Below are 16404 nucleotides of genomic sequence, written 5' to 3' on the forward strand. Positions count from 1 at the left end.
TGCTGGAGCCTATCCCAACCAACCACAAACAAGAGGTGGGAAGCACCCTGATTTGCTACATATTAGTCAATTTTATTCCTTATTTTGTTTCAGAATGACAAGATTTGATTCCTGAATGTGTCATCTTGTTGTTGGAAATATGTGCAAATATGTGATCTTGACTTTTAATGGGAGTTTTCTTTCCTGCTGTTTATCACTGCCTGCACTGACATGTTAGTCCATACCTATTACCGTATCAGTAGCCCTGGATAAATTGTTTCAGTGGGGTCAAACATAGGTCAGTTTATAGGTAACAAGACAGTGGTCCATCTGTATCTGTATTTTGGCAGGTCGGGGAGTGAGCTGTCAGTGGCAGCTGTGACCTAATGAACAGTTGATTATGGCTATCGATTGGTGTACAGTGTATACCTAAAGCGAAATGATCTAAAGGGCAAGATTAATTGTGATTTCATGACAATAGACCTGTAAAAATGTCGTCACTGTTCACCTATTGTGTAGTATTTATAAAGCTTAGCAGGTAATGGTAAAATTGTAGCGTTTATCAGACACATTTGCAAATGCTATTTAAGTGGAATGTAAACTACAGTATATGCATTTTGGTGGAAGAATTTGACACACGTTTTAAAGATTTTACAGGAAAAACTGCAATAAAAAATGATTAAAGACATTACTTTCTGCTCATAACAAGTTTAAAATATGCCGAAGGAACAGGTAAAACTTATCTGAAAAAAAATCTTTATAACTCCATCATACTTTTTAAGGGAGTTAATCTTATTAAGAATATTAATATTCTTGGTGATACTTGCAGTGTTGAAATATTTCAGAAAAAGCAGTTGGCATACCACATCATTATTTTTCTTTGGCTTTACCTTGTGTGTAGGCCATTGGTGTGGAGATATAGTAGCTCCTGGAATGATTACTGTTCTTGCTGTTGTTGTCTCTGGAAGAGAAGAAGTTGTGTGTTAGTTCTAGTGTGTACTATGTAGTGTGTGAGAGATCAATACAGATGAAGAAAAAGAGATAGTTGGTCCCCTTTTTAGAAACCGCTGGACTAAGTTGTAGAGTAAATTCTTGTTTTTGTACACAGATCAATATAAACTTAACTCGTCTTGAAAAAAGCAGTGTTGTACAACACATAGTTGTCCAATAAAGTCATGAATTTTGACGCTGTCTGCTCCACTATCTTTTTCCACACAGACATCGGATTATTCCTCGATGGCATCGCTAGCCAGTGGACTGGACGAGATGAAGAACAACCTGGCCAATCCCAGTACCGGGGCAGAATTAGGAGCTAGCGTGGCTGGCCCACAGTCCTATTCACTAGTTCCAGGTAAGGAGGATTTCAGGACATTTCGATTGTGTAACGATTCACGTCATATTTACATATGTACATTAAAAAATATGTACATTACGTTAACCTACCTTAATGGCACTATGTACCAATGAACATTGCATCTAGAGGAGAGAAAATATAACCTTTTACAGGATTCCTCAATTTAAGGAAGAGGAAATAAAATTGCTGGCAATTGCGGATAAAAAACTGAAACAAGCAGCCTTATTTTAATATTTTTTGATTAATGTTGAATTAATGTTGACTTCTTATCTGTTGTAGTCATCATTTTGTATGTATGTGTGGGGACCTTTGAATGGCAGTGTACACCATTTTCAAATATTCAGTCATCAAATATTCCCATGAAACCTTAGAATAATCCAGCACATTCCTGTGGACCATTACCAAGAAATTTGCATGAATGTAATGTTGCAGGCGCAAAATTGGATACATGCAGGTCTAAACTTTTGCTTGGAATTATTCATTGGCTTCCAGTGAGCATGGGACCATGCAGATTGTTGCTATTGGGAAGGTAACACAACAGATTTAATGTAAATGTGGCACTGACTTGATTTTAATGTACAGCCTCTGTCTCTCTAATCCATTTAAGAGATAGTCCACTTCCATATGCTCTATTTGCTGTGTGTGTGTGTGTTCTCATCATGTTTCTGTGACAGGAGTACAATTTAGTTGCGCAAACACTATCAAATCTGTATATATGCGTAAAAAACGTTACTGGCAATGTTTTTCAATGATGTTTAAACCCCCAGTGCGCACATTTAATCCACGTATTAGATGAAGAAATAAAGTCATTCATACACCAAATACTGTAATCCTTATAAAGTCTACTTGAGCTGTGCCGTGGGCGCTACACTTGGAAAGTGTTTTAATGTCTATAAAGAGCTCAGTGCTGTAGATCTCCGGAGGGATGTGCTTGGAGGAAAGGATGAAGGAAAGGATGGCAAGAAAGATGGACGGATAGAGAAGCGTTGTAAAGGCTTGTCTCCATTTAGGGACACGGGGAGAAGCAGTTGTTAATTAAGAGTAGACCAGGGAGCACTCGGACAAGGCTTCTGTGCTCCCACTGGTAATGAGGGGAATCATAGAGCTGGGAATTTGAGATATAAGGGAATTGGCTCTTTTTGGCCGTCCGAAACCACAGAGGAATTTTACCTGCCGGAGCAGAAATGGTGTTAGAGGGAAATTTCCATTTCTGCTTATGTATGCACACAATCGTATTCACACACACATGTTCACAATATTATGCGTCACATTCACTGGAGGTCTTATCCCTGAGAATAGAGCCACCTCTGGAGGGTGAGATGTCTGAAAAGGTTGCCAATCTTCATCGCTAATTTTCTTTTTGTTTTCTTGGTGACATCTTCTAACATTTTTTATGTGGGTTTGCTTTGGGCCTCGGCACGTTGGGGGAAAAACGCACATGAGGAACCGACCATACAATTCCGTCACATTTTCTCCAATGGAAGGCCGCCACGAATGCAAGAAGAGATTTTTTTTGGGGGGGTAAATGCTCACTTCAGGCCACAGTATTTTGTAGTTCATCATAAAGTAGGGTTGGTTGATTTATCTGACAAACTCAGTCATGCCAAACCTTGAGTAAATGTAACAAAAGAAGTGTCGTGCATTACTATGCACCTCTGCTTTGTGCACTGAGGAAAAAAACAAGTCTTTTCCAATGGATTCTACAAATGTAGACATATTTGTCAACTTTGTGCCTCATGTGTTAAGAAATACACGATTTGAGAGTTGTTCACGTTGTGCTGACCTCTACGCCAAAGCAGTGGACAACAGATAGTATTTAAAGTAGCGCTGGCACAAACACAAATGGACCGCAGAGGATCTGGCCCTGTCTGCCCCCTCTAAGTTGGGCTGCAGAGAGTCCATCTCTGCTCCGTTTCAAACGCCCTCTTTCCTCCCCCTTCTTCTTGCCCTGTGCACTGACCCTGAGCGGATGAGCAGCCCGCCTGCGCTAATGCCTCGCTGTCGCGTCAAATACTGAGAAAAACTTTACTACACGGAGACAGCAGCGATGAGGCAGTGAGGGACAGAGGAGACTAGAGTAGAGGAAATGGCTAAAGCCTTATCTTAGTCAAGATACAGAACGGAACTCTTGATATTGGATGAGATGATATACATAATAGACCATTGTGATGGAAAGGAGTGGGCAAACAGAAGTGTCCACATTCAAGGTCTTTCATTATGTCTCACTTCAATTGGAAAGTCATCAAAGCTCATTGTTATTTTTTCTACAGATGTGATCATAAACTGAGTGGGAATATTTTGATGTGAAACTAGAGTGCTGCTCACTAGACTTCAGGCTGCCGCGTAGATTCAACATCAGTGGTTTGATGTTTCCGACAATTTTAAAAACGACAACAAACGTATATATTGATAACTGAATTACTATTGCATTATTTATTTAAATAAGATCAAATATTGAAAAAAAAAAAAAATTGTGGCAAAATATCGTGTGTACTTTGTAAACATATTTGAACTTTGCTGTATCCATTTCTAAAATACAATGTTTCTCATAAACACTTCAATATTTGAAATATCAAACATAATGCATAATGTAATATTATTCACATTTATTATTGCTTACAATAACACTGTTCCTAAAACGATTGTTTTTCCTCATCCTTCTACTTCCTGGTCCTCATCTTCCCAGTTAGTTGTGTTTAAGTGGAGGGGTGGTGAATTGGATTGATGGTGTTATAGTGTGAGCTGTTTATGATGATGATAAATGTCTGCGCAGGAAGCTTGTGATGCATGTGTATATGGGTGGATGTGTGTATGATGATGATGATGATGAAGATGAATGGAGGGCTCTCTCCGCACACACATACTCTACATTCACACATAACTCGATACACCGTACAAACAGAGAAATGATTCAGACCGACACACTATCATGTAATCTATAGTATTTCTGAATCCTATCCTGCTACTGACATCTTTGGTCATATTCACTGAAAAGGTGAAGTGAGTCTGTATATTAACTCATTCACCACCATTACTGGGGATAGATTCACTCCAACAAGGTCGAAATATAAACAATTGCCTACCAACACTTTGCCATTCAGGGCAAATGGTTTAAATTGCCAATGAGTAACTAGTACCTGGCCATTTGCAAAAAAACTAAAATGAACCATCTAAAATAATAATTCAAAAAAGGACATTCTGGTAATTTTCATTGTAATTGCCTAGCAAACATTATTAAAAATATATAAAAGATCTTTTCTTAAAAAGCATGAAAATGTCCTCATTAATGTGGCACTTAGAGAGATTTACTGTGTAGACTTGTGTGCAAAATTATTCACCCCACAGCAATGAGTGCAACAGTATGATATTTTTTTAAAATATTTACAATCCGACAACTATGACTCGCAAAATATGGAATAACATTTACCTAAATAACAATTAATTCCTTATTTAATCTGTTTATTAGTGAGATTTTGATGTAAAAAATATGTTGGGTTTTTTATCTCACAATTTGGCTGCCATTGATGACAATAAACATCCAATCAATTTTTACTGTGATCAATTGCTTCACTCCTCTCCCAATTAAAACGGATTAAAGGTCTATTGCCATAAATAAGTGTCTTCAATATCAATTCCGCTCTATTACCAACTACAACAACACATCCTCTGTGACCTGGGCTTCCAGTAAATGACTTAAGATAACTGCAACATTGTAAAAAAATGTCCAGAGTAGTGACCACTGTCCTTGAAAACATTAAATCAGTCCATCTATGTTCTTCATTTCAGGGCGAGACCTCGCCAGCACCACTTTGCCGGGCTACCCTCCTCACGTTCCCCCCACGGGACAGGGCAGCTACTCCACCCCCTCCCTCACTGGCATGGTCCCAGGTACTCACAACTCGTGACTTTACACTCCATCTCCTGCCAAGAAGACACATACCGGTGGATAAGTGTGGGCTGCGGGAGCTTTGGCTATATTCATTGAGGGCTTTTTTTTTTTAGTCTGGCAATGCTACGCCCGACAGTGCTCCCAGTGGGGTGGCGCGCGCATGTATGTGTGTGTATCATTAGAAAGCAGCCACAGTAGCACAGCTGTCCCTCCTCAACATTAGTAATTTGTTTTTAATGAGAATCACCAGTGACCCACGACTAATTCATTCATTCCCTTCCACTCTGCCTCCTTTGCCGCTTTTGTGTTTCAATCCTGGGCCGCAAAGCTCCTTTCTCGTAGCTCCTCCCCGCTCACGAATGTTGTGCGAATGAAAACAAAATGCTTTTTGGTGTAGTTCCAAATATTTCCTTTGCATCTCACGCTCACACGCACGCGCATAGACTCTCAGTGGACTTGTAGGAACAGCACGTCCCAAGATGGCGAACCCTGTCGCCCTGTCCCCATGCGCTCACCCCGTCCTGTCCTCAGGTTTGACAGCATATTTGGGAGCGTCTCCGCTTGTGCGCTGTTTGTGTGTGTGCGCGTTTGTTTTTGACAGAGTGCGTGTGCGACCTTGACACGGCGCTACACAGGGGAGACCCGTGAGCCTCGTCTCTGCTTCTTACCGTCCCCCCTCCCCTCACTCCCACACTCTTGTCTCCTAAACAACCTGACATGTTGCCGTCACCGCGGTGAAGACAAGGGGAGAGGATGTTCGCACCCAGGGATGCCATGGAGACCACATCCCGACCCCACCTGACAGTTGCAGACAAACACACACAAACTCTTGTACATGTGGGTAATGTGGAGAAGATAACTTTCTGGCAAAGTCGAATCATACCAGTGGTGTCCAAAGATGAAATCCTCCCACTTTCATTCGTTAAACAGAGGATCGAGGAATAGGGTAAAAATTATGGAGCTTTTAAAATGAGAAAAATTAACACGTGTTAAACTTGATCTGCGATTGGCTGGCTACCTGATGCTCATAGTTGGGCGGGATAGGATTCAGCACCCCCAGCGAACCTTGTGAGGCTTGCGGTCCAGAAAATGAAGGAAATTGTTAAACTTCATTCTCACTGGCCATAATGCACTCTCGTCTCACGATGCTTTTTATTCGACGGCAATAAGTGGCCTTGGCACCTGCGATGTGCAATTAGCATGGAGGAATGTCGCCATTTTTTTCCAAATAGGCTGTGCGATACAGCCCCATGAATGTTATGCCGCGACAAAATTGTTTTTTTGTTCCGGGTAAACTTCTTGTGAAGCCCACATTTAATGATTATTTACTGCGAATCATTGAAACACGGCAGCGTGCTATGGTCGGGCCGCGGGCCTTAATTTGGACACCCTTGAACTATAGAAACACTATAGCCAGTGAAACCTGAAACTTTGCCCGTCTGACTTGGCTGTGTTTGATCTTTGCTAAATTACCCTCGTTTTTGTCCATCCTGTCTAATATCATACCTTCATTAAGTAAGCAACTCTCTTCTGTTCTTCCCTCTCTCTCACTCTCGCAGTGCAGCAGGGGGCTGACACTCAGAGGGGGTGTTGGAGAGCACTGAGGCAGAACCGACAGAGCGAGAGGGAGAGGAGGGATGGAGGTGATGTGTTGGGGGTGGTGGGCACAGGGGTCTGTGACTGTCAGCGATGGGAGAGGGATCCCCCCGGGAAAGTAGAGGGTTCAGAAGAGAGGAGCCAAAGAGTGAAAAAGACTGGGGAAAAAAAAGAGCAAGTCAGCAGCAGGGTGAGAAAAGAGAGGAGAAATGTGGAAGAATGTTGCTTTGATGTGAAAGGTGATGGGCCGACTCCAGCCATGCGAGCAGATCGGAAAAGGTGGGAAAAAAATACAGGGGAAAGGGTGAAGCGGAGACAAGAGCCTTAAGTAAACCCCAGACAGTAGGTAGTAAATGAGGGAGAAAAGCTACACTATCATACGGCTGCAGTAGTGTGCCTTGCGCTCACTTGCGGCGCCACGGCAAACTGTTCTGCTTGGGAAACTGGGATGTTGGCTCTTAGGTGCAATTGACACCAGTTTTGGCTTGCCTTTAGGTTCTAAATAATACCTCGAATTTCTTACCACTGTTAGAAATAAGTTGAGGGCTAAGAAAATATTTCTTTAGACAATCATTTTAAATAATATACCTCACCCGGGCTGGAAGTGAATGAATTAAACCAATGAAAACTTTTGAATAGATGTCCGTTGAAGTGACCACTCAAAGAGTTAACAATCTACTTCCTTTTTTTTTGTTTTCTCTGTTACAGGAGGAGATTTCTCTGGGAGCCCCTATTCCCATCCTCAGTATTCCACATATAATGAATCTTGGAGATTTCCCAACCCAAGTTTATTAGGTAGGTTTCCACACAAAAGTAGAGGGGGAAGAAAAGTCGACATGTTCAGTGGTTTGTCTCCTTTGACAAAATAAATTAATATTTAGAGTAGAATATTTGTGAAACTCCCCTTCTCTCATTATACACTTGAAGAGCAATTCTACTTTTATTTACCTGTAGTCTAAAGACTAACACTATAAAAATATCTTTGCAAACTGCCATTGTCATGCTCAGAGAGCCATTTCGGTGGTTACATTTATAATGGCGCAAAAATAAAGTCAGAGGTCAGGCTCTGGTTACTTACTGCTTCATTAAATAACCCCCCTCCCTCCTTCTTCTGCCCCCAGTGTTTCAGCAAGATTACGGTTCTCTCCTGGGTACGGAAATCGGCTGTTCATCCAGTCTCTTTACCAGCCAGGCGGGACAGATGCAAGGTAAGCACAAAGCATGAAGAAAAAGCAGAGAATTCACTTATTGAGAGAGGAAGATACTTTGGACACTTAAAGAGACACCGAGGGGCTTAGCATGGATGACAAAGAATGGACCGGGCTCACATAATGAGACAATGGATGAGAGTGAAGGTGACAAATGGGGAAAAAAAAGAAAAAGTTGAGACAGGAAGAAAATACAAAGTGAGAGAGGATGAAGTCATGAGTGAGACTAAATAGTTTGTCGGGGTGGCTTAACGCTTCACTTCCCCGAAGGGCCTCCTGAGATTACCTGGATGTTGGACGTAATCTGTCAGCACACAGCCAGACAGATTGATGGATGTGACATTGAAAAGTGTGTTAGGATGGGATGCGTGGGTTACTGAGAGTTGGAGTGCATCTTCCAGGTTACAGAATCTAATTGACTGACCTCTTCCCATGGAGTGAATAGACTCAAGGGATCCAAAGCAGTAGCAGAGCTGTCACTTCTGACTACAATGACTAGAGTGCGTGAGTGTGTGGTGTTGTGAGAAATCCAGTAAGCACGTTTCTTCCACGGCGTATATTGCCCCATTCCATTATTGCTTACATTGATTTCGAATAATAATGTTACGTTAAAGTTTCATGTATAGAATGTCAATTTATTATCACAGTTTTACACCAATTATATCCTTCAAATATCCTTGACTCGCAACACCACAAGATAATGAACTATATTTAATTACAGTTGCCTAGAAGGTCAAAGTGTTCCAGTGTGTGACAAAAATAATGCTAGATGAACTGAAATATTTCTAAATATATTCTAAAATCTACTGAATTTTGCCCCAAAAGTAAAATACTCATAGATGTACGCAGTTATTTCAGAAGATAGACTAAATAAAAATACATGTAAAATACCCCCAAAACTACCTGAATACTCTTTAATGAAATGGAAGTACTAAAGTAACTCAAATTTAACTAGTTATACTAATATTACCCCCTAAAAGTTATTTAAATATTCTTAAATTTTAAAAAAATCACTAAAATCTATTCGTCAGAAAAAGGTATATGCCCATAATGCACATACATGTTGAGTTTATCTACATAATCTGCCATTTCTAGCACACAAACTTCCTAACTGCAAGGCATAAACACTGCTTATGGAAAAACCTATCATTTTAAAATGGTATTATTGTTTTGTCAAACTGTATATTTGCTGTCATCTATCTGAAATGCAGACAAAGCAAGAATGTTTTAACAAGTGCCTTTCCCTCAGGGTCCCCGTACTACTACAGTGCGACATCGCGTGGGGGAGGACCCGGCGCCACAGCCACCGCCTCAGCGTACGACCGTCACTGACCGCACCCGCTGAGAAGAGGTGGCCATATGAGAAGGAGGGAAGGAAAGGATAGCACCAGCACTGATAAGTTCAACATGCCTGCCCAAGGGCACGGACCCCTTACATTTTGACAATGGGGAATCGTTTTGGGACTGCCACTGAAACCCACCAAGGCACTGCCAGCCTCTAGAAAGGTTACTGTGAGGACACGCATGATGCAGTGCGACAGGTAGGGGCCCTTCATCCACTCCAAGTACATTTTCTGCAACTCCGAACGAAGACTGTGACATAAAACGTGGTTTTCTTTGTTTTCGACCACTGACAAATCGAAGAGACTGCGCAAGCTATGATTAAATGTGTTGTGATCTTGTGGGCTGATTGCTTTGTGTATGTTTTTTTTTTTCCCGTTCATTTTTCTGATGAACAGAGTGGCCCGGCTAGAGCAAAATCAGACCACGCTTTTTTTTTTTTAAAACCAGCGGTCAATCAATTCAAAGTTCTATGCCATGTTACGGTGAAGTAAAGACAATCCAACTTGCATAACTTTAAATGACCAAACATTTTTAATGCCAGCCTCTTGGATTGACTACAGGGGTGGGGAACCTACAGCCAATTGGCCAAGCTTGAAGATATATGAAATTGCGCCAAATTTATCCAGCCATCCATTTTCTATACTGTCTACTCTCTCATCATTGAAATATTAACATTAATAAAATTTGATTTAAAAAGCTAAAGAGGGACAGCCAATTTTGCTTGCTTTTTCCTCCACCCTTACACGCCATAGAATTTTTTTTTAGTTTTGCGTTACACATGAAAAAAGGTGTTATCTGTTCCTTTAAAGTCAAACAGTTGAATTTGAAATCTCGAATCATGGGAAAGTAGTGAAATTAATTCAACTATTTTTCACTCATATTCCTGTCCATGACAGCTAATGAGTTAAAAAAAAAAACATAAGAATTAGGCTACCAAAACAGTTAAAAATGTGATGTGTCAGATTTGGTCCATCTCTAACTCTAATTTGTGAAAACAAAATAAAAAAATCATGCAATTGCATTACCACAGAAAAAAATGCCACCACAACACAGAAAGCTGAGGTTAGAACCATCAACCTCAGGAATGCTAACCCCTTGTTTACCATGGTGCCATTGCTGGTACAGAATGAAATTATGTTGATTGAATTTTTGATTGAGTATGGCACTCTGAAGAAAAAAAAGGTTCCCCATCCCTGAATGACAATAAAGAACAATAAATGATGAGGATGAGCCTTTCTGACAAGCACAGACCTCAAGTGTATATGATGAATGAGGAGGCCCGACTAAACTCAAAAAAGGGAGAGTTGGAGTAGAGGAAAGTGCTATCCAACCAACCTTACCAAGATTTAGTAGTCATCAAGAGCTATTTATAACGGTGGAGAAAGAGTAATATATTGAGAAGCTTTTCTGCGCCGCACTCTGCGATGAGAGTGAATGCCTGTAACCATTTATAATGTGTCCCACTGTTGTGCTAGAATAGTTATGATGATGCAGTAAAATCTTTATAACAAAAAAAAGACAACGTTTGTTTGTTTATAAATGTGTTCCAACTGAGGTTTTTCTTGTTTAAAATATGAGGTAGTCATTTCATTCACTTCCTACTTATTTAAAATGAAGTCAGGAACTCACAAAGTGGTTTCACTCCACTTTTTTCTTTTTTTTACACTCACTCCCTTTTACGGTAACTCTTAAAAATTCCTCCAAGATGGTTGGGGGTTCCCAAGTGTATCGGCTGACTAAATAGAAAAGCACAAGAGAATCATCGTTGAAGTTGCCATTTTCATTTTGGGATGTTTTTTTTTAAATCTATATTTGAATCAGTTGAAGTAGTTCTTCTTATCATTGACTTTTGAATGACTTGGCCCTTTGTTGTTTGACATCCCAAGATTGTTCTAGGAAAATCGTGCATTCATGGAGAAACCAATTTGACTTTTATTTCGTCTCCCATGTTAGTTCTGCGCTGTGACAATTTATGACGCCGGGGTTGAGGCCTTATCACTATCCAATGTACACACAGTAAAAGATTGATTGTTCCTTCAACATGGATCGAAAGTCAATAGGGCGAAGACCGTTATGTTGGTCTTTTGGATCTTTCTATAACTGTATGTGATTCCTCCTACTTTACATCAACCAAAAAGATCAAATGATTGACATTTTAAATTCCTATTTTAGAATGATTTCTTCAGATTAGAAATACAAAGAGTTTTGTGGTGTCGTTCATTTGGATGTAGCTCTTCACAACCAAATCCTAAAACTGCGTTAGCTTTTCAACTTTTGTTAATCCTCAGATTGGAAATTGGAATTAAGTGTATTCTTTTGTATCAGTAGACCTTGAAAGTTGTGTGGGCACACAACTCAAAAGAAAAATCTCCTGTCAGCTCTCTTATTGTGCTGCCAGCACACATCTTACTGCGGAAGCCTTTCCTCAGTTCTCTCCTTTTTCTCTCAATCTTTCTGTGGCATTATCAAACCTGAATCACACCAGCTGAAAATGAGGACAGTGCCTTTAACACCCCCTTCAACGTGACCGCACGTCACAAAATCCAAGCCTCCTGAACACAAAAATTCCAAACAAGCCAACTACAATACGTCCAACACACATTCCAGTTACATCGATGCTCCGATGAGTTCAAGCGCATTTTATAGTCCAGCATGGACATTTCAGTCACTTCTGAAAATATACAAATATTGCATTTACACATTATAACATATTGTTTAATCAAGCCCTTTAAAAGGGCATTGGACACTATAGTGGATATGTAGTCAAGACCTTTAGTACTTGATAGGGCAAGTGGCTATTTTTAGCAAGTAATTATTATGGTACCAATTATTATTATAATTAAATAATCTTATGATACAATGTTAATTAATACAATATTTATAAGACAAAGTAATGAAATTTAAATAAATAATGTAAAATCATTAAATTGGAGGTTTAACTTACTACTAATGGCAAGAGACAACCAATTCATTTATACTGACTATAAATACTCATGTTTCAGTGCCATTGACGGTGCTAAGGCCTTCAATCCATTTTAACTTTATATTAACGAATGCCTATGACTTAACTGAGTGCAATGACATTTTTTTTTTTAAAAAGTAAAGTGATAACAGTTGATTTTTGTATTGTTTTCCTGGAAATATGATCGGAGGAAATGACTGAAATGTTTTTTTGCTGGGGCTATAATTCAAAATACACTTAACTTGTAAGGACACTAAACTAACACAAACTATGTACAAAAAAAACATTAACATACATGATCCAAATCTGTTAATTCAACACATACACATACACCTCTACACTTGAAGCCAATATTGATCGAAGGCCATTCTCCTTGAAGCCAGAGGGGCTTCCTATCCACACATGTAGTCGCCCGAGCACGGAAGGGAGGCCACAATGGAGCCTGCTGATACATTAACAGGATTATTTGTCAACAAAAGCATTGCCACACAACATACCTTGCCATTGCTATGACCTAATTGGCTCATGCCGACTGAGTGGCCTCTCATTGGCCTACCCGAAAGGCAGCCGTGACATTGAGCGGGGTCGGGGGGCCGCTTTGTGGGTGGTACCGCGGGCACTTAGCTTGAAGAACACACCCGCTCCTTTTGTCCTTTGCCGGGCGGGGTGACCCCCCACCACCACCACCGCTGCGGCCCCCCTTATGCTCCTGTGTTCCCCCAGGGGAGGCCAAAGCTGCTGCGCCATCAGAAGCCCATCCCGTTTTCTTTCGCCCCAACTCCAATCTCATCATATCTCCTTTGCCCCTTCTGTAAAACCACCGCACTCACTACGCGGATTACGAATATTCAACTATTCTGTTGAATTTCAGCCTCGTGACCTTCTCCCTATTTCTATGGATGGCCTATTAATCCTTTTTCTTACTTTTCTCGCACTGACTATTCAGCTTTAGTGCTTGCAGTTCTGTCAGAAATTCACAAAAAGTGAGGATATCTTTTTTTTTTCTCTCCCCCAAATCAGGTCATTTCAATGGCAAAAGTCACGTCTTGTGATCTATTCATTAAGAGCGCTTGCCTGATGTTTTTTTTATATTTAAATAACGGAAAATGAGATGTTTCTTTATTGGTATTTCTAAGAGTCTGTTTGCAAGCCTCAACATGAATTCATGAAGATGGCTGCCGCCTTCGTATAAAACCTGAGGGGATTTCAGCATCACATCTTGACAGCAATTAGTGGCACAATCTGTTTTCTGTTTACTGGTATGAACCATGCGCTGGACAGATCTCAGAGTCAAGTATAACCACGTTGTGTACATCTTAATTTGATTTTTAAACAAGACGGAGCTCAAATAAAATGAGTGTCTAAGAAAAAAAAGGATGATTTTTCACCTTACTGTGGCCTTTTATATAACAATGTGGACTTTGATTTTAGCTCATGGCTTCCGATCTAGTGTGTTAGTCAATTAAAATAGGAATGGGTGTACTTGTTGAAGAATTCTTGGAATTAAAAAATGATCACATTGTTGTGGAATCGGTTGATATTTAAGTCATTTTCTTGACACAATTGACAAAACGCAACCGCAGTTGTCCATCTCTAAAACATATAGACAACACAAAAGTTTTTCATCATAAAAGACAGAAGAAGACATATCTGTAATGTTCACCAAAGCCTGTGATGCCTGTTTGAAACTCTTGTTAAAAAAACAAACGAAATAAAAATACTTCAGAAAAGACTTTCGAAGAAATGCCTTCAAATATCCTAAAAGGGGTGGTTTAAAAAAAACAAAAACGTAAAAGACGAGCTTCTTGAAGAAAATGTGTATGTTTTCTATTCACTTTTTTAGTAGTTGCAAAACAAAAGTTGGTGTTTTTCTCCTTTTGTGTGTCGTGTGTTGTCTGAATATTTGAATGTATTTGACGGCAGTGCCAATTTGCCAAAGATATCATATATCACTGGAGACCTCTCCTTTGCTTTCCCGTTTTCTTTTACAGCCCTATTGTTGTTCATAAAACTAAATATAAATAGTGAATATCTTCTGATTTTTGTACATTTACATTGGTAATATTATTGTCCTTTTTTTCCCTTCTAAAAATCTCATATTGAGTTTACAATGTGAAATACTCACTGAAAGCTTGCTTGATGCATTTTTTTTCAGTCTGTGTATTTGTCCATCCGTCCACCTGAGTGACTGTTGTTGGTGATTAATTCCATTTATGTACCTGTAATGTGAAGAAAAAATATTTGTAAATATTTGCCATAATTTTATTGGTCCTTCAGAATAAAAAAATGATAATTTTGGGGGGCAAGTGTGAGTGCATTAGTGTTAATATAACTACGACCACCCAGTGGTGAAAATGTCCCATTCCTTGACACAAAACCCAGCCTCAAGACTAGACATCAACAGTTTTTCTGAGTGGAAGCGCATCACAAGGATGCTCATCTCCTTTCATGGCTTCCTAAAATGAGGGGGGGACGGGTTGAGTGTCCCATGGCTGCAATCTTGGCTGTTGGCCGATTCTGCACACCTCTGTCCTTCTGTGGATGTGGAGCAAACAAGAAGGTGGCGGGGGGCTATGCGAGTTGTGCGGGGTGGGGTGAGACTGGTGATAATAGGACACGAGCCGTGACATGGCGACAACACGGCAAACGTACCAAAAACAGCACGTGGCCAGCTTGAGACAAAGGCCACAGTTTGGGTGTCTGCCCAGATGCCGCAACAGAAAAATCAAGTGAGGATTTGTGTGTGTGCCCATATGTGAGGCCCACTTTTGGGTACTTGCCAACTGAAGCCAATCCATTAAGCTTCATATAGTACAGCAGAGCTTCTATATAGGATGACTCTAGCCCAGACCTTGGACCCGGTTGCCTTTCCATATGGACCCTCAGTACTTGTAATTAATGAAAGCATTGTTTACTCAGAACAACTTTTATGGGATTTACGGCACTGCTCTGATTTTAACATGATATTAAAGGACACACAAGAAACTAGAGAGACTGGGACGCATTCTACAAGACGTGTCAAGTCAATTAAATCTTTAGTTGTAGTTTCTTTTAGGGTTGTATACGTAGCGTTTCTATGGCCACAGGGCAGGGTGTTACCAATGACTTGTTCTTAGCATGCACCCATGTTTACATCACTTATTTTCAAACATACGTCATGTATTTCAGTTGACAGCATCTTTAACCTTTAATACTTAGCCAACTCATACAGCCATGAAGTTGAAATTTAAGTCCGACTTAATCTCCCCATTTTAATCACTCACAATTACATAACTTGACGTTGGTAGCCCCAAGCTTCCCCTTTTCCTCCTCTTCTACAAATGAGAAGACCGACAACAGTGTGCGAGTGGAGGCCAAGGAGTCATGCAAATTAACGTCAATCAGCATGTGTGCTTTTTGGCCCTCCAGAGCCCCGTTAAGAGATGAGGTGCGGGGGGCCAAAGGAGTATAATTGGGCCTCGGCTGATTAGTGAATGGACGAACGAGGAAGACGGAGCAATGCTCGAGAGATATGCGGAGGCAGAAAGCAAGCAGAAGAAACTGACAACACTTCCGGAAGGGTGGGGGAGGGGGTTAAAAGTGTGAAATTGCCTATTTATAACTGCAACAGGTAAGTTATGGTCGCAAAATATGAACACAAAATATTAACATTCTGGACACAAATTCAACATTTTCACTTTTTTATGGCATTCTTAATTTTGCTGATATATTAACGCCTTTATTGCCTACGGCAATTGTATACGGTATTTACCAATTATTTATTGTACTAGTTAATAAAAGAAGAAAATAGTGCGGTATATAAAAAACAGCCATTAACAGTAATAGACATCCAATCAATTTTACCCTGACAGTCAAAATAGATTGGACATCTTTCTCCATCAAAGTATTGAAAATTGTGGTTCAGGAAAGCTAATTCTGACCAAGCTGTCAACACATGAAAAGACGAGAAATTCTGCTGTCTTACTCACAACGCACACACAGCGGCAAAGTGAGAAAACATCTGCTTTGACCTTATCACTGCAGACATTTGGACCTCACAAAATCAGTCGTTACATGCTTCTCATTGCCCTTT

The 16404-nt window shown here is 40.2% G+C and overlaps 1 protein-coding gene across 2 annotated transcripts in view; it reads left to right on the top strand.

The window, feature by feature from the left end:
- The window catches only part of pax5 (paired box 5), a 32603-nt gene extending 22414 nt beyond the window's left edge, over positions 1-10189 (top strand). For both annotated transcript variants that reach the window (XM_077719424.1, XM_077719425.1), the window contains exons 7-11: positions 1198-1330; positions 5120-5221; positions 7527-7613; positions 7940-8026; positions 9276-10189. In XM_077719424.1, the coding sequence (XP_077575550.1) occupies positions 1198-1330; positions 5120-5221; positions 7527-7613; positions 7940-8026; positions 9276-9358 (492 nt within the window). In that variant the 3' untranslated portion in view covers positions 9359-10189. The remainder of the gene's footprint in view (positions 1-1197; positions 1331-5119; positions 5222-7526; positions 7614-7939; positions 8027-9275) is intronic.
- Positions 10190-16404: the final 6215 nt, after the last annotated feature.

Source organism: Stigmatopora nigra, chromosome 6 (genome assembly GCF_051989575.1).
Source record: "Stigmatopora nigra isolate UIUO_SnigA chromosome 6, RoL_Snig_1.1, whole genome shotgun sequence".
Taxonomy (NCBI): Eukaryota; Metazoa; Chordata; class Actinopteri; order Syngnathiformes; family Syngnathidae; genus Stigmatopora; species Stigmatopora nigra.